Source organism: Amblyraja radiata, chromosome 25 (genome assembly GCF_010909765.2).
Source record: "Amblyraja radiata isolate CabotCenter1 chromosome 25, sAmbRad1.1.pri, whole genome shotgun sequence".
Classification (NCBI taxonomy): Eukaryota; Metazoa; Chordata; class Chondrichthyes; order Rajiformes; family Rajidae; genus Amblyraja; species Amblyraja radiata.
This window is the reverse complement of record NC_045980.1, coordinates 34,737,675-34,761,318: the sequence shown is the minus strand read 5'-3', so window position 1 is coordinate 34,761,318 and position 23,644 is coordinate 34,737,675. Positions and strand designations below refer to the sequence as shown.

The following is a 23,644-nucleotide window of genomic DNA, read 5'->3' as shown; positions in this document are numbered from 1 at the left end:
TCACCTAACCGCCCACAGTTAACAATGGCCTGTTTCCTTTATCTCTGTTACTTTTTTGCACATCTTTCATTCATTGTTCTCTATCTCTCTACATCACCGTCTATACCTCTCGTTTACCTTTTTTTTTCTTGGTTCTTGGTTTCTTGGTCCTCCAAAATATTCCAAATGGAATTTAAACTGGAGGTGGTGGAGGGAGGACTCTCAATCTGAAGAAGGGTCTCGACCCGAAATGTCACCTATTCCTTTTCTCCAGAGATGCTGTCTGACCCGCTCAGTTACTCCAGCTTTTTGTGTCTTGTCTTCGGTTTGAACCAACATCTACAGTTCCTTCCTACACAAATACTAATGAATGTTGAGTTGGGGGCTAAAATGCCATTTGAATAGTTGCTATGTATGATGTGGTTTTCATTTTGCTTCAGGTTTGCAACGAGAATTCCCTGTTCAAGAGCGAGGCCCGGTACCTAGTACGCAGAAGAGACCCCGAGCTTTGGGCCAGTGTCCTTGAAGAAAATAACCCCTTCAGACGCCAGCTGATTGACCAGGTACAATTGTTACACTGTACTGTGTGGATACCAATTCCAATCTTGACTGGGATAATACACTCTGGAGTTTAGAAGGATGAGAGGGTATCTCATTGAAACATATAAGATTGTTAAGGGCTTGGATACGCTAGAGGCAGGAAACATGTTCCCGATGTTGGGGGAGTTCAGAACCAGGGGCCACAGTTTACGAATAAGGAGTAAGCCATTTAGAAAGGAGACGAGGAAACACTTTTTCTCACAGAGAGTGGTGAGTCTGTGGAATTCTCTGCCTCAGATGGAGGCAGGTGGAGGCTGGTTCTCTGGATGCTTTCAAGAGAGAGCTAGATAGGGCTCCTAAAAATAGCGGTGTCAGGGGATATAGGGAGAAGGCAGGAACGGGGAACTGATTGGGGATGATCAGCCATGATCACATTGAATGGCGGTGCTGGCTCGAAGGGCCAAATGGCCTACTCCTGCACCTATTGTCTAATACTGAACGGCCAAGACAAAGCCTGAAACGTCCATTGACTCCATCTACCCTTCATGCTGCCTTGGCAAGGCCAGCAGCATCATCAAGGACCAGTCTCAACCCAGCCACTCCCTCTTCTCCCCTCTGGCAAAAAGTACAGAAGTGTGAAAACGCACACACCTACAGATTCAGTGACAGTTTCTTCCCAGCTGTTATCAGGCAACTGAACCATCCTACCACCAACTAGAGATCGGTCCTGACCTCCCATCCACCTCATTGGAGACCCCCGGCCTATCTTTAATCGGACTATATCTTGCACTGAACGTTATTCCCTTCATCATGTATCTGTACACTGTGGACAGCTTGATTGTAATCATGTCTAGTTTTTCAGCTGAAGGGAGAGCATGCAATAAAAAAAAGCTCTTCACTGTACCTCAGTAGAAATGACTCAAGGTATATACATGATCTTAAAATACTCCTAAATATACTGTTGCGCAGCCAGAAACTTTGCTCCCTGAAACTACTGATACTTGTTCAGTTGTAGCATTCAGATAAGAAAGGTGGCGAGGGAAGAAAGTAGTTAGACATGGAGTGCAATTTCAATTGTAGACACGTTTTTTTAAACAAATACCTTATATTACTACTTTTCAAGATGATGTACATGTCTATATCTCCTACTGTTTGAATCTACCAGTTTTACCTGATGGAGCTTTCAGATCCCGGGAATTAACCTTGTAAACCTACGCTGCACTCCCTCAATAGCACTTCATTTGTGAAGTCAAGTCCCATCTACAAGTATCTCTTGAGTATAAGAGCAGGGAGGTTCTACTGCGGTTGTACAGGGTCTTGGTGAGACCACACCTAGAGTATTGCGTACAGTTTTGGTCTCCTAATCTGAGGAAAGACATTCTTGCCGTAGAGGGAGTACAGAGAAGGTTCACCAGACTGATCCCTGGGATGGCAGGACTTTCATATGAAGAAAGACTGGATAGACTCGGCTTGTACACGCTGGAATTCAGAAGATTGAGGGGGGATCTTATAGAAACTTACAAAATTCTTAAGGGGTTGGACAGGCTAGATGCAGGAAGTTTGTTCCCGATGTTGGGGAAGTCCAGAACTAGGGGTCACAGTTTAAGGATAAGAGGGAAGTCTTTTAGGACCGAGATGAGAAAATCATTTTTTACACAGAGAGTGGTGAATCTGTGGAATTCTCTGCCACAGAAGGTAGTTGAGGCCAGTTCATTGGCTATATTTAAGAGGGAGTTAGATGTGGCCCTTGTGGCTAAAGGGATCATGGGGTATGGAGAGAAGGCAGGGATGGGATACTGAGTTGGATGATCAGCCATGATCATATCGAATGGCGGTGCAGGCTCGAAGGGCCGAATGGCCTACTCCTGCACCTATTTTCTATGTTTCTACAAGTGGCTGCTGTTTACAAATCAGTTATGCTTCATTCATCCCTCAAACCCATTCTGTTTACTGTAAGCCGACCTTGAGCCTAGCTTGAGGGGCTACCTTGACGGTTTATGTGTTTTTAAATTTCCTTTTCGTACTTGTGCTGCTTGCTAAAGTGAGAACAATTTGCCTTGTCAGGTTGTACAAACAGCCCTGTCTGAAACACAAGATCCAGAGGAAGTTTCAGTTACTGTGAAGGCCTTCATGACAGCTGACCTTCCCAACGAGCTGATTGAACTGCTGGAGAAGATAGTCCTGGATAACAATGTCTTCAGTGAACACAGGTATCAAATAAAGCATTGTCCTAACTATTGATCACAGTTTTAATCTGGTTCAAGGCTCTGAGAGGATTGTTCAGCCATTGGCTTGAATGTGCACTATAATGTGAGGCCTATTGGCAAGGCAGTAGTTTCAGATGGCAGTGTGGAACTAAATCTTCCAATGGTTGATCTCTAAACTGAACTGCTGCATCTGAAAGGTGTTGGGACTAGGATGGGGTTGCTGAACTCTGAGCTGGATATTTTAGAGACTTTAAGCTGCAAAAACGATTTCATATCAACAGTTAACGTTCTATATACATGGTAATTTCTGTACCTTCATCAGCAGAAAATGCCATTGAAAGATGTGTGGGGCAGTCTTTTTTACTTGGAGTGGTGAGTGCCTGGACCGAGCTACCTGGCAGGGGTGGTGGTGGAGGCAGGTATGATAGTGGCATTTGAAAGGCCTTTAGATAGGGCACATGGATTTGGAGGGATATAGATCGTGCGCAGGCAGATGAGGTTAGTTTTACCTGGCGTTGTGGTTGGCAGGGGCTTTGTGGGCTGAAGGGCCTGTTCCTGTGCTGTGCCGTTCTATATGTTGTTTTGAGTGGAGTTACATTGTTAATGCAAGCCGTGTCCCACGCAGGAATCTCCAGAACCTGCTGATTCTCACGGCCATTAAAGCGGACCGCACCCGGGTGATGGAGTACATTAATCGCCTGGACAACTACGACGCTCCTGACATCGCCAACATTGCCATCAGCAACGAACTCTTTGAAGAGGCCTTTGCCATCTTCCGAAAGTTTGACGTCAATACGTCAGCGGTGCAGGTAAGAGCCGGCAGTGATCGCATCGGTTATATCTGAGGGCTTGTGCAATGGCATCTCTGCAGGGAAGACAGACACAAAATGCTGGAGTAACTCAGCGGGACAGGCAGCATCACCGGGAGAGAAGGAATGGGTGACGTTTCGGGTCGAGGCCCTTCTTCAGAGTGAGGGTCGGGGAGAGGGAAATGAGGGATGTGGAAGGGTGAGGTGCGAAAACGAGAGATCAAAGGGGATATGTGGAATGGATCATTGTTAGCACGTGGGGGGGGCATACAAAGTAGAATGTAATCAGGAGGACAATCAACTTGAAGGTAGACAAAAGTGCTGGAGAAACTCAGCAGGTGCAGCAGCATCTATGGAGCGAAGGAAATAGGCAACGTTTCGGGCCGAAACCCTTCTTCAGACTTCAGACTTAGGAGAACTTGGATGTGGGACGGATGGAGAGAGAGGGAAAGCAAGAGTTACTTGAAGTTAGAGAAGCCAATGTTCATACCTCTCGGCTGTAAGCTGCCCAAGTGAAATATGAAGTGCTGTTCCTCCAATTTGCGCTGGGCCTCACTCACTCTGGCAGTGGAGGAGGCCCAGGACAGAAAGGTTAGAATGGGAAGTGGTGTGGGGGTTAAAATGTCTGGCAACCAGGAGATCGCATGGGTCATTTGATTTGGAAGCTTAATTCTTTTACTTTTATTCAGGTCCTGATCGAACACATTGGAAATCTCGATCGCGCCTACGAGTTTGCAGAACGTTGCAACGAGCCGGCCGTGTGGAGTCAGTTGGCAAGAGCGCAGTTGCAGAAGGATCTGGTCAAAGAAGCCATCGACTCCTACATCAAGGCTGACGATCCCTCCGCCTACATGGAGGTTGTGAAAGCAGCCAACAAGAATAGTGAGTGACAGAACCCGAGCCCTATTGCCTGCGGCCACCTGAACTGACTGGAATGTTGTGCCGCGGTTAAGGGTCTGTCCCACTTGGGCGACATTTGCAGGTCACGCAGATGGCATGTGAAGATTTTGTACATCCCAGAATCCGCGCGTCGCTGCCTACGTCACCACGTGCGCGTGTCACGTGCGCGTCGTGACGTGTAAATGATGACACGTAAATTATGTCGCCCAAGTGAGACAGGCCCTTTAACCAACATGTCCTGTTAATGTCCCTTGGTTAGAGAAGACACCAGCACCTGTAGTTCCTTGCTTCTACATTCTTCCTTTGGTTAGAGTTAAGATTCTTTTCTCTTCAAAATACTCCTGAAGGAGAATTTATTTTGCTGACTGTTCTATAGTCATTGGAGATTGATAACTTTGACTTCTAACTATACAGCACAGACGCAGGGCCTTCGGCCCACCACGTCCACCCCACCCAGCGGTCAGCCCCATACACTAGCACTGTGCTGCACACACTAGGGACAATTTTGCCGATGGCAATTAACCTACAACCCTGTACATCTTGGGAGTGCAGGAGGTACCCGGAGCAGGCAGGTCACTGGGGAGCGTAGGAACTGCGTACAGATGGCACTGGTAGTCAGGATCGAACCTGGGTCTCTGCCGCTGTCAGGCAGCTGCTCGACCACTGCGCCACTCAGCCACCCTTTGTGATTCGAGTAAATTCATTCACCTCGTGCCTTGCTAACTAAGGTCAAGTCAAGTCACTGTTATTTCTATAGCACATTTAGAAAACAACTCTCGTTGGCCAAAGTGCTTTACATTGATGGAGGTACTAACGTTATACAACACTGGTTCATAGATGAACTACAAACATCACTACATACATATAGCCCTCGCTCAGAGGACGTTAAGAAAGGCTTGGGAGTAGAGATGAGTTTTAAGTCTTGACTTAAAGGAGTCGATGGATACTGTTCCACAGTCTAGGAGCTGCAACCGCAAAGGTGCGGTCGCTCCTGAGCTTATGCCTAGACCGCGGGATGTTCAGTAACCCCAAGTCGGCCGATCTGAGGGACCTGGAGGTGGTGTGGTGGGTAAGCAGACTTTTGATGTAGGTGGGGGCAAGCCCGTTAAGGGCTTTGTAAACATAAAGGAGGTTCGGCAGAAATGTGCTCAATAGTTTTTAAATTCCACTCCTTGTGCCCTAATCATCAGTTAATTAAATATTGCTCAATGCAGGATTAACATGTCTCAAGGGTCTCGGGGCTAGAGGGTCTGAGCTGCAGGGAGAGGTTGAGCAGGCTGTGACTCTATTCCTTGGAGCGCAGGAGGACAAGGGGTGATCTTATAGACGTGTATAAAATCGTGAGAGGAATAGATCAGGTAGACGCATAAAGTCCCTTGTCCAGAGTTAGGGAATCGAGGACCAGACGACATAGGTTTAAGGTGAGGAGAGAAAGATTTAATTCTGAGGGGTAACCTTTTCACACAAAGGGTGATGGGTTTGTGGAATGAGTTGTCGGAGGAGGTAGTTGAGGCAGGGACTATCGCAACGTTTAAGAAACAATTAGGTACATGGATGGGACAGGTTTAGAGGGATAAATGGTAGGTGGGACTAGTGTAGATGGGACATGTTGGTCAGTGCGGGCAAGTTGGGCCGAAGGGCCTGTTTCCAGGCTGTGTGACTATGTATTCCACCTCTAACCTCTCTAGATAACTGGGAAGACTTGGTGAAGTTTCTGCAAATGGCCAAGAAGAAAGCCAAGGAGTCCTACGTTGAGACTGAGTTGATATTTGCTCTGGCAAAGACTAACCGTCTATCCGAGCTGGAGGAGTTCGTCAATGGACCCAACAACGCCCACATTCAACAGGCGAGTCATCCTGGGAACGCATGCTTTTTATCTTCAATTGAAACTTGTTCTGCTCACATCTTGATGTACGCGATCTCAGATTGTGGCATCAACTGTACGTTTTACAGACCACTACGTCGAGCCATGAACGGTTAACAATTTTCACGTTTAAATGGACACTAAAATATTCTTCCTGCGTGATGTCTGATGTAGGATGAAAGTAAATGCTCCTCGATCTCCAGAGGAAGGGTTGGGGTCTGCCGTTCTTTCCAGACAGATTAAACCCCCCCCCCCCCCACAATATTTACGGGATAGAGCTGTTGTCTGCCATTGTTTCGTTTTGATTCCTGATCGCCTATTAAAACGGTTTTAGAAGCAGAATTATGGCCCTGTCCCACGATACGATTTCATTCCAAGAGTTCTCCCGAGTTTGCCTTGATTCGAACTCGGAGATTTACGGTAATGGCCACTCGTCGGTACTCGGGGCTCTCGTGGACATTTTTCAACATGTTGGAAAAAATCTTCACGAGTCTTCCCGTGCTTACCTGCCGTTAGCGAGTCTTCCCGAATACCTGCCGTTGGCGCTAAGAGACGTCCCCGAGCCCCGACGCACCCACTACGTTCATTCTCCGTGCTTACCACGAGTTCGATTTCTTTTTAAACTCGGGAGAGCTCTTGGAATGAACTCGTACCGTGGGACAGGGCCTTTATAAAGAAACTGCTCCAAGTCTGGAACAGGAAATGCTACAAATACCCTCGGCAGCGGGCAGGGTCTGCGGAGCGAGACTGTTAATGTTTCAGGTTGATTTTTTTCAAGGGACCTGAAACACTTCTCTCTCTCCTCAGTCGCTGCCTGATCTGCTGGGTAATTCCTGCATTGGTGAAGACCAAGCTTGCTAAGTAGTTGTAATGAAACATCTATACAACAATAGAACACAGAGCCGGGTCCCTCTGGCTCACAATGTTTGTGCCGAACATGATGCCAAGTTAAACTAATCTTGTCAGCCTGGACATGATCCATATCCCTCTATGCCCTGCACAGCGGGATCTGGGGGTCCTTGTTCATCAGCCAATGAAATTAAGCATGCAGGTGCACCAGGCAGTGAAGAAAGCGAATGGCATGTTGGCCTTCATAACGAGAGGAGTTGAGTATAGGAGCAAAAAGGTACTTCTGCAGTTGGACAGGGCACTATTGAGACCACACCTGGAGTATTGTGTGCAGTTTTGGTCTGAACGGCTGGGATTGTACACTCTGGAGTTTAGACGGATGAGATGGGATCTTATTGAAACATATCAGATTATTAAGGGTTTGGACACGCTAGAGACAGGAAACATGTTCCCGATGTTGGGGGAGTCCAGAACCAGGGGCCACAGTTTAAGAATAAGGGGTAAGCCATTTAGAATGGAGATGAGGAAACACTTTTTCACACAGTGTTGTGAGTCTGTGGAATTCTCTGCCTCAGAGGGCGGTGGAGGCTGGTTCTCTGGATACTTTCAAGAGAGAGCTAGATAGGGCTCTTAAAGATAGTGGAGTCAGGGATATGGGGAGAAGGCAGGAATGGGGTACTGATTGGGGATGATCAGCCATGATCACATTGAATGGCGGTGCTGGCTCGAAGGGCCGAATGGCCAACTCCTGCACCTATTGTCTATTGTATCTCCACGTTCCCATCCAAAAACATCATAAGCACCACTAACGTATCTGCCTCCACCAACCCCCATTACTTGCAATGCTTCTTTTACAATAAAGGTGGCTGTGGTGAAGAGGCTTTTTATACAAAATTGTATCATTCTGCAGGACGTTTGTAAATTGTGGATTAATTCCAAATCGGTAACGGAAGATTGATTAAAGTGTTTCATTCTGAACTATAGGTTGGTGATCGGTGCTACGATGATGGCATGTATGATGCCGCCAAGTTACTGTACAACAACGTCTCTAACTTTGCTCGCTTGGCCTCTACTCTGGTGCACCTCGGAGAGTACCAGACTGCCGTGGACAGTGCTCGCAAAGCTAACAGCACCAGGACTTGGAAAGAGGTAGGAGCTGATACCGGAGCAAGCTGTACCCAGCTTAGTTTTACTTTAAAGACACAGCGCGGAAACAGGCCCTTCGGCCCACAATGTCCGCGCCGACCAGCGATCAACACATACACTAACACTATCCTACAAACCAGGGACAATTTACTATTTTACCAAAGCCAATTAACCTACAAACCTGCATGTCATTGGAGCGTGGGAGGAAACCGGAGCACCCGGGGAGAACGTGCAAACTCCGTACAGGCAGCACCCGTAGTCAGGATTGAACTGGGGTCTCTGGCGCTGCAAGGCAGCAACTCTCCCGCTGTGCTGCCAAGTATTCTTGCAGAGTCAGAAATGTTCTCGTTCTAATCAGTCATGTGAGGTTCACAGAAATAAAAGCTGCTAAAATTCCACTTAAACGCACACACTTGGTGTTTGTCTGGCGGGCAGCAGAACAGTGTGACCCGAGTGTTTTAACGATGTTTTTAATCTCCCCTCAGGTTTGCTTTGCCTGTGTAGAAGGGCAGGAGTTCCGCCTGGCTCAGATCTGTGGGATGCACATTGTCATCCACGCCGATGAACTAGAGGAGCTGATCATCTACTACCAGGTAACTCCATGACAGTCAAGTAGACTGGACCTCATCAACAAAGTCTATTGAATGTTTAGTTTGGGGGCCATGGCACGGGAACGGGCCCCTCAGCCCACCGACCATCGATCAACTGTTCACACTAGTTCTGTGTTATCCCACTTCCGCATCCGCTCCTTGTACATTCGAGGCAATTTACGAGGCCAATTGATCTACAAACCCGCAGTTTTAACTTTCTGGCTCGTAAGGAGAAGTGATCACTTGGCTGAAATCTCTTAACCTGTTTTAGCTATTTCCATTTAATTTGGTTCTAGTTTAACGTAGAGACACATTGCCTGTCCATTCCCTCCACAGATCCTGCTTAACTCATAGGCCTAACAGCACCTCATATTCCGCTTGGGGAGTCTGCATCCTGCGGTCATGAACATTGAATTCTCCCAATTTTGTTAGCCCTTGCTGTCTCCTCCCCTTCCTCAGCCCTCGGGCTCGTCCTCCTTTTTCCTTTCTTCTCCCCGCCACACCCCATCAGTCTGAAGAAGGGTTTCGGCCCGAAACGTTGCCTATTTCCTTCGCTCCATAGATGCTGCTGCACCCGCTGAGTTTCTCTAGCATTTTTGTGTTCCTTCGATTTTCCAGCATCTAGATAGATAGATAGATAGATAGATAGATATAATTTATTGCCACACAACCAGGGTTGGTGGAAATTTGGGTTGTCAGCAGCGATACAATAATAAAGAACACACAATAAAACTATAACACAAACATCCACCACAGCATTCATCACTGTGGTGGAAGGCACAAAAATTTGGCCAGTCCTCCTCCATTTCCCCCCCGTGGTCAGGACCAGAGTCCAGTCAGTCCAGGATCGGCTCTTCCTCACCGGAGACCGCGGCTTTAAGTTGTTGTAGGCCGCAGGCCGGCGGTCGAGATTTAAAGTCCCCGCCGCAGCCAGAAGCACCGTAGACTGCAGGGCCGGCGGTCGAAGCTCCCCTCCAGGGGTGATGGTAAGTCCATGCCAGGCCCGCGGTAGAAGTTGGCTGCGGGCCGGCAGTGGTGGCTTCTTCTTCCCCCGGGTCCCCCACGGCTGTAGACGCCGCACCAGCTGGAGCTCTGCAGACCGCGGCTTCAGGCTGCGACTTCAGGCTGCCGGCAGCCCCGGGCCAGCGAAACGGAGCGCTCCCCTCCAGCGAGCCCCAGCGAGGGTCGCCCGCTCCACGCCGAGAGTCCACGCTGCGCCCGCCGCTGAAGCCCCGGGCACGTCTCCGGGAAAGGCCGCGTCGATCCTTGATGTTAGGCCACGGGGGAGGCGACCTGGAAAAAGTCGCCTCTCCATGGAGGAGGCGACCGAAGCGGTTTCCCCCTCACCCCCCCACACCACCCCCCCCCACACAAAACACACGAAGAAACACAAAATACACACTAAAACATACTAAAAAATAAAAAAAAGCTGGAAAAACTGACGCGCTGCTGACATGGCTGCACACAGAGGAGCGCCCCCTGCAGTTCCTTCTTAAAATTCCTGCCTAACTCGTTGAGTTCCACTAGCATTTGATTTTTAGTTCTTCCAGCACTATGTTTTGCTCAAACATAAATGTCTCCCACAGTTTGGTTCAGTTAGTTTATTGTCACGTGTACCGAGGTACAGTGAAAATTTTTGTTGCTTGCTATCCAGTCAGCGGAAAGACAATACATGATTACACTCAGGCCATCCTGCATCTCTAAATTTCTTGCTGCCGGTTTAAAATGAGTTACTATCTTGCGCGTAGTATTTGCTGCTTCATTTACCAACGTGCAAAGTCTTGCTTGGCCAAAGCAAAGTACAATGCAATTTGCTTTGGGATTCTACCAGTTTAATATACTACTTCCCTTCAGCATGACCTAATGGAAAGCTATTTATAAGCAGCTGATGTAAATGGGCGTGGGTGAGGGCAGTGGAGTAAAGAGTGCAGGTGACTCATGCCACAGTCATTCTGCAGGAAGCTCGAAGCCATGTTGAAACAGTGAATGCAGGATCTGCCGTGTCATGCATCTGTGGGAAGTGCTCAGGGTCGCCAACTTTCTCACTCCCAAATAAGTGACAAACGGTCAAAATGCGGGATGGCAATTCGTTGACCAACTTGGCCGTGGCTGGGTGAATGATGAGTTGGCCCGGGTGCTGGACTGCACACAAAGCCCAGCCGGCGGGCCAGCTGAGGCGCTTTGGCCTGGGCGCGCACAAAGTCCGGCGCCCCGTCCAACTCATGAACCGATGATCGGCCATGAGAAGGAGGGGTGGTGGTGGTGTTGGCGTTAAGTGAAGGTCCGACATCTGGCCGGGCTGCCGAACGACGGGACCACAGGCGAGGCGCTGCTGCTGCTGCACTCCATGGGCTGCACTACGTGGCACTCCGACCCCACAGTCCCCTCGACCCGAGTGGCAGCATGTCAAATACGGGACAAGGGCAGTCCGGTGCGGGACAAACCAATTTAGCCCAATATACGGGATGTCCCGGCTAATGACAGTTGTCAACCCTAGACCTGCATACAAAAACAGGGATGTAATGCTGAGACTATAAGGTGCTGGTCAGGCCGCATTTGGAATATTGTGCACAATTTAGGGCACCATATCTGAGGATGGATGTTCTGGCTTTGGAGAGGGTCCAGAGGAGGTTTACAAGAATGATCGCAGGAATGAGTAGGTTAATGAGCATTTGTCAGCACTGGGCCTGTACTCTCTGGAGTTTAGATGAATGAGGGGGGGAACCACATTGAAATGTACAGAATAGTGAAAGGCTTGGATAGAGTGGATGTGGAGAGGATGTTTCCACTAGTGGGGGAGTCTAGATCTAGAGGTCATAGCCTGAGAATGAAAGGACGTTCTTTTAGGAAGGAGATGAGAGATAGATGGATTCTTGAAGAGTAATGGATGTCAGGGGTTATGGGGAGAAGACAGGAGAATGGTGTTAGGAGAGAGAGACAGATCAGCCATGATTGAATGCGGAGTAGACTTGATGGGCCGAATTCTTCTATTCCTTATGACAGCGTATTGTCATCTAATATATATATATAATTTATATATATAGGATTAGGTAGTTTGTCCCTTCAAACTTGAACTACCATTCTATTGTGGCAAAGTCTCGCTATCAAATTCATGGATGCCTTTTATCGAGAAATATCTTTTATCCATCCGTTGCCTTCAACCTATTCAGTTATCTTGCGCTCTGCAGCCTCCTGTGGTGGAGAATAGACTAACGTTATCCTACACACTCTGGACAATTTGCGATTTTATTAAAGCCGATTAATCTACAAATCCATGCGCGTCGGAGTGTGGGAGGAAACCGCGGCAACACGAGGAAACCCGCGGGGTCACGGGGAGAACGTACAAACTCCGTGTAGACAAGACCCGTAGTCAGTATCGAACCCGAGTACCTGGCGCTGTGAGGCAGCGACTCTCCCTGAGTTACTCCAGCATTTTGTGTGTATCTCGGGTGTAAACCAGCATCTGCAGTTCCTTCCTACACATTTTGGCCTTTCCCCGCCTCTCTTCCCACTTTTCTGCAATCAATCTGATAAAAGTATCGTGACCCTAAACGTCACCTGTCAGTCTCTGAAGATGCTACCTCACCTGCTGAGTTCCTCTCAGTACATTGTTTTCATTTTGCTCAAGGTTCCAGCATCCGCTATTCCTTGTATCTTTCATTTTAAGGCTGCAGGAGAATGTATTTCCTGATGTCAACAAAGGTGGTGGGTGTATGGAACGAGCTGCCAGAGGAGGGAGTTGAAGCAGCGAATATAGCTTGTGGGAAAAATGAGACGGGTGCAAGGATAGGACAGGTTTACTGGGATATGGGCCAGACGCAGGCAGGTGGGACTAGTGTGGATGGGGCAGTGTGGGCAAGTTGTGCCGAAGGGCCTGTTTCTACGCTGTATCACTCTATAACTGCTGTTGTGTTTATCTTCCAGGATCGAGGATACTTCGAAGAGCTAATAGCCCTCTTGGAAGCGGCGTTAGGTTTGGAACGAGCTCATATGGGAATGTTTACAGAGCTGGCAATCCTGTACTCCAAGTTTAAGCCTCAGAAGATGCGAGAGCATTTGGAACTCTTCTGGTCCAGAGTTAACATTCCAAAGGTATTCGTACGGTCGTTGACACCACAGAGGCAATTGACAATAAACTCTCCATTAACCCGTGGGTTGGGGTAGTCACTGCGCCGAACCAGACCCATTGGCCCAACTTGCCCACGCCAGCCAAGCTTGTTCCTCTTGCCTACCCTTGCTTTAGGTCCAATCAAAACTGGACCGATGCTGGCCAGCTTCCATGAACGAGGAATTGGCAAATGAGCCGAGGTTGCGGGAGGAAATGCTTGCGGATAATCTGGTGTTCGGTGCCTTTCCAGATATGTGTGGCAATGTTCGTTCTGTGAGGAATTCAGTTTAGTTTAGTTTAGAGATACACAGCGTAAACAGGCCCCCCGAGTCTGCGCCGACCAGCGATCCCCGTACACTAGTACTATCCTAAACACACTAGGGACAATTTACAATCATTACTGAAGCCAATTACCCTCTTTGGAGTGTGGGAGCACTCGGAGAAAACACACGTGGTCACAGGGAGAACATACAAACTCAGTACAGACAGCACCCATAGTCAGGATCGAACCCGGGTCTCTGGCGCTGTGAGGCAGCAATTCCATGGTGCCGCCCCAAATTTGTTCACCAACCGCTCCTGTTTTCTCTTCCTGTTGCCAACAAAGGTTATCGACTGGAAACATTCATTTGTTTCTCTCTCTGGGCGTTGCCTGATCTGGATATTTAACATTCATAAATATTTCTCCAGCCACAACCTTGCTTTGAAGCCGTTGATGTGGAGACTCTTTACGTAGCTTGGTCCCGTTCACACTAAAACTGGTTTTGCTGGGAAAATGCCCCTCAAACTGCGGGGCATCCTGGACAATACAGCTCACCCCCCCCCCTCCATGACACACCTGTCAACCTGAGGAGCACCTTCAGCAACAGACTGGTTCCACCAAGATGCAGCACAGAATGCCACAGGAGATCCTTCTTCCCTGTGGCTATCAAACTGTACAACTCCTGCCCCTTCTGTCGTGGGGTAGACTGACTCCCCTTCCCCCCCCCACCCTCCTCCGCCCCAATCTTTGCACATCACCAATCCTTTAGAAACATAGACAATAGGTGCAGGAGTAGGCCATTTGGCCCTTCGAGCCAGCACCCCCATTCAATGTGATCATGGCTGATCATCCCCAATCAGTACCCCGTTCCTGCCTTCTCCTTGATTCCGTTAGCTCTAAGAGTTAAACCGAACTCTTGAATACAGAGTCAAGATTCAAGAGAGTTTATTGTCATGTGTCCCTGACAGGACAATGAAATTCTTGCTTTGCTTCAGCACAACAGAACATAGTCGGCATTGACTACAGAACAGATCAGTGTGTCCATATACCATTATATACGTAAATACACACATGAACAAATAAACTGATAAAGTGCAAATAAACAGATAATGGGCTATTAATATTCAGAGTTTTGTCCGAGCCGAGTTTAACAGCCTGATGGCTGTGGGGAAGTAGCTATTCCTGAACCTGGTCGTTGCAGTCGTCAGGCTCCTGTACCTTCTACCTGAAGGTAGCGGGGAGTGAATTATGCCTCTACTGAGAATTTCCACTTGTCACTTTAATTTCATGTGTCTTGTTGTGTTTTATGACTGTCGGCAGACCAATTTCCCTGGCGGGATGAATAAGGTTGTGTGGTTTGGTTGTCTAGGTGCTGCGTGCAGCTGAGCAGGCTCATCTGTGGGCCGAGCTGGTCTTCCTATACGACAAGTATGAAGAATATGACAATGCAGTGATCACCATGATGAGCCGACCCACCGATGCCTGGAAGGAAGGACTGTACAAAGACATCATTGCAAAGGTATTTCTTAATCTTCACAGGTGGACAAAAATGCTGGAGAAACTCAGCGGATGAGGCAGCATCTATGGAGCGAAGGAAATAGGCGACGTTTCGGGTCGAGACCCGAAACGTTGCCTATTTCCTTCGCTCCATAGATGCTGCCTCACCCGCTGAGTTTCTCCAGCATTTTTGGCTACCTTCGATTTTCCAGCATCTGCAGTTCCTTCTTAAACAACTGTTAAGGGCCTGTCCCACTTACGTGTCTTTGGCTTGCAAATTACGCGACCTTGTGGTCGCGTTGAGCCGCGACGGTCCTGCGAAGGTCGGGCGAGATTTCATACGTACGCACAGCCGTCTGGAGAGCGTGATGTCATTTGAAGATGGACACAAAGCTGGAGTAACTCAGCGGGACCGGCAGCATCTCTGGAGAGAAGCAATGGGTGATGTTCCGTGTCGAGACTCTTCTTCAGACTGAAGAGAAGGGTCCTGACCCGGAAACGTCGCCCATTGCTTCTCTGCAGAGATGCTGCCGGTCCCGCTGAGTTACTCCAGCATTTTGTGTCTATCTTCAATTTTCTCTGGGAGTAGAAGTGGGGGCGGATCCGGACCGCAACGGCCGTGAGCCCCAGGCCGAGTTCGGCGATCGTTTGCCTGCTTCAGCTGCTGTCGGAGGTGAGACGTTGCGTCGCGCCAGGGTCTTGGGCCTGTCCCACTCCGGCCGTCAGTTATGGGACAGGCGACGCGCGCAAAGATTTCATTCACTACAAAAACTGCGGATTGCACAAAAAAAAACAAAGTAAAAACAGAATGGAACAGAATCACAGATTCACATATTTGTGGGAGGGAAGAAAAAGGAAAAAAACAGCAATTAAAAAAAAACTGTAGAATAGTTCAGTAAAGTTAGTCCCTGGAGAGATAGGAGTTTACAGTCCTAATGGCCTCTGGGAAGAAACTCCTCCTCATCCTCTCCGTTCTCACAGCATGGCAACGGAGGCGTTTGCCTGACCGTAGCAGCTGGAACAGTCCGTTGCTGGGGTGGAAGGGGTCCCCCATGATCTTGTTGGCTCTGGAGTTGCACCTTCTGATGTATAGTTCCTGCAGAGGGGAGAGTGAAGTTCCCATAGTGCGTTCGGCCAAACGCACCACTCTCTGCAGAGCCTGTGGGGTACGGGGGGGGGGGGGTGGGGGTGGTGGGGTAAGCCGGAGCACCCGACGTAAACCCACGCCCTCACGGGGGAGGACGTGCAAACTCCACACAGACAGCACTGGAGGTCAGGATCAAACCCTGGTCTGTGAGGCAGCGGCTCTACCTGCTGCGCCACCATGCTGCCCTAAGGATAGTTACTAATCTAATTCTGATCCATCAAGTTGTGTCAGAAACTTTACAACCTAGTTGTGAAACGCTGTATATTGTCAACATAGAAGGCAGTTATAACGATTAATACTTGACGTATCGTTTACTACTTGACATTCTCCCTCAGGTCGCCAATGTGGAGTTATACTACAAGGCCCTGCAGTTTTACCTGGACTTCAAACCACTACTGATCAACGATCTCTTAATGGTGTTGTCACCGCGCTTGGACCATACCAGGGCAGTCACCTTCTTCAGTAAGGTGAGCCTCTTGTTTCCAAGGAAGTGCTGTGTAGAAAAGGGTGCAATTTGTGCAGCATTGCCCTGAGCTGTACGTACCTCTCCCACCCATGAGTGAATGAATGCCTTCTGTCTGGTTACAGGTGGACCAGTTGCAGCTGATCAAGCCGTACCTGCGATCCGTTCAGAGTCACAACAACAAATCTGTCAACGAGGCGCTGAATAATCTGCTGACTGAAGAGGAGGATTACCAGGTACGCGACAAACGCACACTCCTACGTTGAAGAAGGGTCTCGACCCGACCGTGCACAGATACATCACCCCTGCGGGTCACTAGGGGGGGGGGGAGGCGTGGAAACTCCGTGCAAACTCGGCGGGTCAGGCAGCATCTCTGGAGAAAAGTGATTTCAGTCTGAAGAAGGGTCCCGACCCGAAAACGTCACCTTTCCATGCTGCCTGACCCACTGAGTTACTCCAACACTTTGTCATCTTAGTCAATGTCTTGTAAGGTTTAGGAAACGACATATTTATAAAAGTTTACAACTGTAAGCTAGGTTTGGAGGATACTGATTATCTGATTATCTTCAAATTTGAATACATTCTTGCTATTGAGGGAGTGCAGCGTAGGTTTACAAGGTTAATTCCCGGGATGGTGGGACTTTCATATGCTGAGAGAATAGTGCGGCTGGGCTTGTACACTCTGGAGTTTAGGATGAGAGGGCATCTTATTGAAACATATAAGATTGTTAAGGGTTTGGACACGCTAGAGGCAGGAAACGTGTTCCCGTTGTTGGGGGAGACCAGAACCAGGGGCCACAGTTTAAGAATAAGGAGTAAGCCATTTAGAACGGAGATGAGGAAACACTTTTTCACACAGTTGTGAGTCTGGAATTCTCTGCCTCAGAGGGCGGTGGAGGCTGGTTCTCTGGATATTTTCAAGAGAGAGCTAGCTAGGGCTCTTGAAGAGAGCAGTCTGCCATGAATGGTGGTGCTGGGTCGAAGGGCCGAATGGCCTACTCCTGCACCTATTGTCTATTGTACTTTGTAAAAGCCCTCTATGTGGTGATTATTTGCATACCTTGGGAATGCCAGCAAAGAATTTCACTGTGACAATAAAGTATTAATTCATTCAAGAATGTTTCGTCCCATGGATTAAATGTTCTTTGTTCCCCTTTAAATTTATGCACGATGCAAATAAGGCATTTATTTGCATGGTCAAAATGTTTAGTTTGGAGATTCAGTGTGGAAATAGACCCTTCGGCCCACTGAGTATGCTGCCCCCTCGATCACCTGTTCCCACAGTTCTGTGATCACATCCCACTCCCTACATGGGCCAATTAATCTACGAACTCGCACGTCTTTGGGACGTGGGAGGAAACCGGAGTTCCCGGAGGAAACCCAAGCGGGTCACGGGGAGAACGTGCAAACTCCACACTGACGGCACCCAAGGTCAGGATTGAGCCTGGGACTCTGGCGCTGTGAGGCAGTGGCTCTACTGGCTGTGCCACTGTAGAATTGAAGATTTGTGGATAAGCCTTCTCTCTGTGGCTTTATCTCTCTTGCCAGTAACATTTGTTTGTGGTAGATGTGAACATTTTAAAATGAGTAAACTTTTATTTTCTGGAGATAATTCTCTGTGTATGAAATCATGAGAGGAATAGTTTGTGTAGACTCACAGAGCGTCTCGCCCAGAGTAGGTGAATCGAGGACCTGAGGACATAGGTTTAAAGCGAAGGTGGAAAAGATTGAATAGGAATCTATGGGGTAACCTTTTCTCACACAGAGGGTGTGGGTGTATGGAACGAGCTGCCAGAGGAGGTAGTTGAAGCTGGGACTATCCCAACGTTTAAGAAACAGACAGGTACACGGATAGGTAAGGTACACAAAATTGCTGGGGAAACTCAGCGGGTGCAGCAGCATCTATGGAGCGAAGGAAATAGGCGACGTTTCGGGCCGAAACCCTTGGTTTCGGCCCGAAACGTCGCCTATTTCCTTTGCTCCATAGATGCTGCTGCACCCGCTGAGTTTCCCCAGCAATTTTGTGTACCTTCGATATTCCAGCATCTGCAGTTCCCTTTTGAACAGGTACATGGATAGGACAGGTTTGGAGGGATAGGGGCCAAATGCGGGCAGGTGGGACCAGTGTAGCTGGGACACGTGGGCAAGTTGGGCCGAAGACTGTCTAGTATGATTATCGTGGCATATTTTGTTTCACTACCTGCAGGGCTTGCGCACATCCATTGATGCGTACGATAACTTTGACAACATCACCCTCGCACAGCGCCTGGAGAAGCACGAACTCATCGAATTCAGGCGTATCGCTGCTTACCTCTACAAAGGTAACAATCGCTGGAAGCAGAGTGTGGAACTGTGCAAAAAAGATCATCTGTACAAGGCAAGTCTCTGTCTGAGAACCCAACACTGTTTTACTCCTCCCCTTCCTCAGCCCTCGAGCTGTCTCCTCCCATCCCCCAGCCCTCGGGCTCATCCTCCTCCTTTTTCCTTCCTTCTCCCCGCCACCCCCTATCAGTCTGAAGAAGGGTTTCGGCCCGAAAAGTTACCTATTTGCTTCGCTCCATAGATGCTGCTGCACCCGCTGAGTTTCCCCAGCACTTTTGTCTACCGACTGTTTTACTGCAAGTTGACTCAGTCCGGGAACTATACAGCACAGGGCACACTTTGAATGAATGAATAAGTTTATTGGCCAAGTATTCACATACAAGGAATTTGCCTTGGTGCTCCGCCCACAAGTGACAACGACATACAGTGACAGTGTCCATTGCTGGTTTAGTTTAATGCAGGTTAAATATACCCAATGATGGCCTCCACAACCGTCTGTAGCAATGAATTCCACATATTCACCACCCTCTGACCAAAAAAAATCCTCCTTGTCTCCTTTCTGAAGGCACGTCCTTTTACTCAGATGCTGCCTCACCCGCTGAGTTTCTCCAGCATTTTTGTCTACCTTTGGTTTTTTCCAGCATCTGCAGTTCTTTCTTAAACAGTCCTCCTACTTTTCGAACATGTAAGATTTAATTTGAGATGTTTATGAGGTGATTCAACGAGGTTTATTGTTCACTTCATTTTATTGTTATTTTGTTTAGTTTTTAACTTATTTTTGTTTTGCATGTTTGAAATAAAATACATACTAAATTTGAAATGTTCGATGGCTGTTTGCAGGACGCAATGCAGTACGCAGCAGAGTCGAAGGACACGGAGCTGTCGGAGAAGCTGCTGCAGTGGTTCCTCGAGGAGGGCAAGCAGGAATGTTTTGCCTCTTGCCTGTTCACCTGCTACGACCTGCTGCGGCCCGACGTGGTCCTCGAGCTGTCGTGGAGGCACAACATCATGGACTTTGCGATGCCCTACTTCATCCAGGTCATGCGGGAATATCTGAGCAAAGTAAGTCGGCATTTGTTGCAAGGGAACAGGTTCGAGGGATCTGACCAGCAGATCTCATACATGAACCAACTCCTGGCTTCCTGGCGCCTGCCTTTAAACGGGTCTTCCTCCTCGTGTCCGGCCATCTTCTATATAATGTTTTTCCGGTCGGTCAGTGACGGTTGACACTTGGCTACTTCGGTCAGTCGCTGTGGTACAGTTTCTGTCGTCAGCATTGCCCGGGATGTACTGTACATCCTTGGGGTGCGGGAGGAAACCGAAAATCTCGGAGAAAACCCCACGCAGGTCACGGGGAGAACGTGCAAACTCCGTACAGACAGCACCCGTAGTCGGGATCGAAGCCGGGTCTCTGGCGCTGTGAGCGTTGTAAGGCGGCAATTCTGCCGCTGCACCACAGTACTGCCATAACCTTGGTGATCAAGTGCTCATCTAGATAGTGTTTAAAATGTTTAAGAAGGAACTGCAGATGCTGGAAAATAGAAGGTAGACAGAAACGCTGGAGAAACTCTGCAGTTTCTCTGAGTTTCTCCAGCATTTTTGTGTACCTTAGTGTTTAATATGCCCTGAGAGTCTGCATCCGTCAGAAATATTGGCGAGTAGCTTATAGGGCCTGCGTTCAAACTGACATTGGCTACTCTGTACCTTGGGCACTTTGTGAAGTTGCTTCATCGTTCTGTGTGGCTCACAGATTTTTTTTAAAAATCTTTTTTTGTTTTTTTTGCTGGATTTTTCCTGTGATTTTTAACCTGTGCTTTTACTCTAGGTTTCAAGTTTCACCTCTGAATTTTCTTGCAGGTTGATGAATTAATGGAAAAGGTGACCGCCTGCTATTTTGCTAACATAGTTGATTGAACTCCCTCAACCTGTAGTAGCTGTTGAGGGCAGTTTGTTGCTCCCTGCAGGAAGATTCTTAACCTGTTTGTAATTGATTGCAATTCATTCTAAAGTAGTTGACTAAATTCAATTTATGATTTGCAAAACTAACTGCTTGCTGTATTTATCTAGCTCGAATATTTAGGTTCACTAACAATATATTTCTAGGACTAGGGTTATTTAGGTTCACTAACAATGTATTTCTACGTCCTGGCGTTCTTGTTTGTGAAACATGTCTATTACACAAATTAACACTTCATCTTCTTTGCTCTACTTTTCCCATAATATGCTTTAACGGGCCTGTCCCACTTACGCGACTTTTTCGCTGACTTGCCGGCACCAGTCATAGGTCATTGCATGAAAATCCAGCAGCAACCAATAGGCAGTAGGTGCAGGAGTAGGCCATTCGGCCCTTCGAGCCAGCACCGACGTTCAATGTGATCATAGCTGATCATCCCCAATCAGTTCCCCGTTCCTGCCTTCTCCCCATATCCCAACTCCGCTATTTTTAAGAGCCCTATCTAGCTCTCTCTTGAAAGCATCCAGAGAACCTGCCTCCACTGCCCTCTGAGGCAGAGAATTCCACAGACTCACTACTCTCTGTGAGAAAAGGTGTTTCCTCGTCTCCGTTCTAAATGGCCTACTCCTTATTCTTAAACTGTGGCCGAAGACTCCATGGCAAAGTATACCCTGTTTTGTGAGGATGAGAGAAGTAGCAAACTCTAGTTTCGATTTGTTCAGTAAGAATGTCCCTTTTAGTCGATTGAGGGGCAGCTGATATTTACATCAACAACCACTTTTTTTTTTGCAAGAGGGATTGTAACTAATTTATTGTGGGTTAATTCATTTTGTACCCCAATATCCAACACGCCTGTATTAACTGCGGTGAAGCTAAGTCGTGATTAGTACGGGTGTCAGGGGTTATGGAGAATGGGGTTGAGTGAGAAAGATCGATCAGCCATGGTTGAATGGCAGAGTAGACTTGATGGACCGAATGGCCTAATTCTGTTCCTATCTCCCCTTCCTAGTGGCCTCTGCCTGTGTTCACCACTCCCACATTGCCCAGTCATACAAATGGAAACTACCCACGCTGATCAACACTAGACCCACCTGCCTGCGTTTGGCCCATATCCCTCTAAACCTGCCCTATACATGTGCCTGCCTAAATGTTTCTGAAACATTTGATAGTACCTACAATCTGTGGAATTCGTTGCAACAGACGGCTGTGGGGGCTAAGGCAATGGTTATTTTTGTTGGAGATTGACAGATTCTTGCTTAGTACGGGTGACAGGGGTTATGGGGAGAAGGCGTGAGAATGGGGTTGAGAGGGGAAGATCGATCAGCCATGGTTGAATGGCGGCGTTGACTTGATGGGCCGAATGGCCTAATTCCGTTGCAAAATGTTATGAACCTGCCTCAACTACCTCCTCCAGCAGCTCGTTCCATACACCGCCCCTCCCCCCTCTCCTTAAACTTCCAGTTAGTTCCAAAGTACTTGTAACAAATGACACATCTTTTTTTAAACAATAGACTGCTAATTTGCACGCTGCAAACAAGTTAACCTGGTATGGGTCGACATTTGAAAATTGTGCAGATAACTCTTTGCTGCTTGTTGCCACTGCTGCCTCCGCTCAGCCCCTCCCTGCCCCTCATCCCTCTTAAAGGGAGCAACACAAAGGCTGCGGGTTTGCATTCTTACAGCATCCCCCAGAAGAGGGAAACCCAAAAAAGCCCTCGGCAAAACTTCTCGCCACCTTTTGTAACGTCTCTTCAACGCACGAGTTGCTTCCTAAATTGTTTCCGCTAATTTGCTGTAACCTGACGTTTTGTCTGTATAGCCTTTCCACATTGGATACTGTGAACAACAATACATTAGCCGTAACCCAATAACACTTCTGCTGTAGACTAAACTTTGCGCCTGGTATTTACGTGTGGCTCCCGTCAACGTTGGCTTTGTCGTATGTTGGCTGTGTGGTTTATTATGCAGCTTGTTCACGAGAGGTGGAATTAGTGACTGGTTTTGTGTGTGTTTTTTAATTAAAATTGCAGGTGGATAAACTGGATGCTTCAGATAATTTAAGGAAAGACGAAGAGCAAGTAACTGAACCAGCTCCGCTCGCCTTTGGTACGTTCCCATTCTCCGTTGAGCTGGAATATTACATAGAAACATAGAAAATAGGTGCAGCAAGAGGCCATTCGGCCCTTCAAGCCAGCACCGCCATTCATTGTGATCATGGCTGATCGTCCCCAATCAATAACACATGCCTGCCTTCTCCCCATAATCCCTTGACTCCACTAGCCCCTAGAGCTCTATCTAACTGTCTCTTAAATCCATCCAGTGACGTGGCCTCCACTGCCCCCTGTGGCAGGGAATTCCACAAATTCACAACTCTCTGGGTGAAAAAGCTTTTTCTCACCTCAGTCTTAAATGGCCTCCCCATTATTCTAAGATATAAAGCATCTATGGAGCGAAGGAATAGGTGACGTTTCGGGTCGAGACCCGGTAGGGTCTCGACCCGAAACGGCGCCTAATACTTTGAGGAGAAGGGTCTCGACCCGAAACTTTGTCTATTCCACTACCTCTGTGGCAGGGAATTCCACAAATTCACAACTCTCTGGGTGAAAAAGTTTTTTTCGCACCTCAGTCTTAAATGACCTCCCCTTTATTCTAAGACTGTGGCCCCTGGTTCTGGACTCGCCCAACATTGGGAACATTTTTCCTGCCTTTAGCTTGTCCAGTCCTTTTATAATTTTATATGTTTCTATAAGACCCCCCCCCCCCCCCCCCTCATCCTTCTAAACTCCAGTGAACACAAGCCTAGTCTTTTTAATCTTTCCTCATATGACAGTCCCGCCATCCCAGGGATCAATCTCGAGAACCTACGCTGCACATGCCTCAATCACAAGGATGTCCTTCCTCAAATTAGGAGACCAAAACTGGACACAATACTCCAGATGTGGTCTCACCAGAGCCCTGTACAATTAGCCACTTAATAAATTGTTCGTCCTTGTTTTCTCCCTCCTTCCCC

At 48.0% G+C, this 23,644-nt stretch overlaps 1 protein-coding gene across 5 annotated transcripts in view; it reads left to right on the top strand.

Moving 5' to 3' along the window:
- The window catches only part of LOC116987636 (clathrin heavy chain 1-like), a 76,860-nt gene extending 54,069 nt beyond the window's left edge, over positions 1-22,791 (top strand). For 2 of the 5 annotated variants that reach the window (XM_033043830.1, XM_033043829.1), the window contains 15 exons: positions 420-542; positions 2,584-2,729; positions 3,352-3,535; positions 4,225-4,417; positions 6,124-6,281; positions 8,133-8,297; positions 8,780-8,887; positions 12,809-12,976; positions 14,621-14,770; positions 16,231-16,362; positions 16,484-16,594; positions 18,565-18,735; positions 19,521-19,742; positions 20,538-20,558; positions 22,665-22,791. In XM_033043830.1, coding sequence (XP_032899721.1) covers positions 420-542; positions 2,584-2,729; positions 3,352-3,535; positions 4,225-4,417; positions 6,124-6,281; positions 8,133-8,297; positions 8,780-8,887; positions 12,809-12,976; positions 14,621-14,770; positions 16,231-16,362; positions 16,484-16,594; positions 18,565-18,735; positions 19,521-19,742; positions 20,538-20,558; positions 22,665-22,787 — 2,175 coding nt within the window. In that variant the 3' untranslated portion in view covers positions 22,788-22,791. Of the gene's footprint in view, positions 1-419; positions 543-2,583; positions 2,730-3,351; positions 3,536-4,224; positions 4,418-6,123; positions 6,282-8,132; positions 8,298-8,779; positions 8,888-12,808; positions 12,977-14,620; positions 14,771-16,230; positions 16,363-16,483; positions 16,595-18,564; positions 18,736-19,520; positions 19,743-20,505; positions 20,559-22,664 lie in introns of all 5 variants that reach the window. The other 3 variants (XM_033043832.1, XM_033043831.1, XM_033043833.1) reach the window with 2 other exon arrangements.
- Positions 22,792-23,644: the final 853 nt, after the last annotated feature.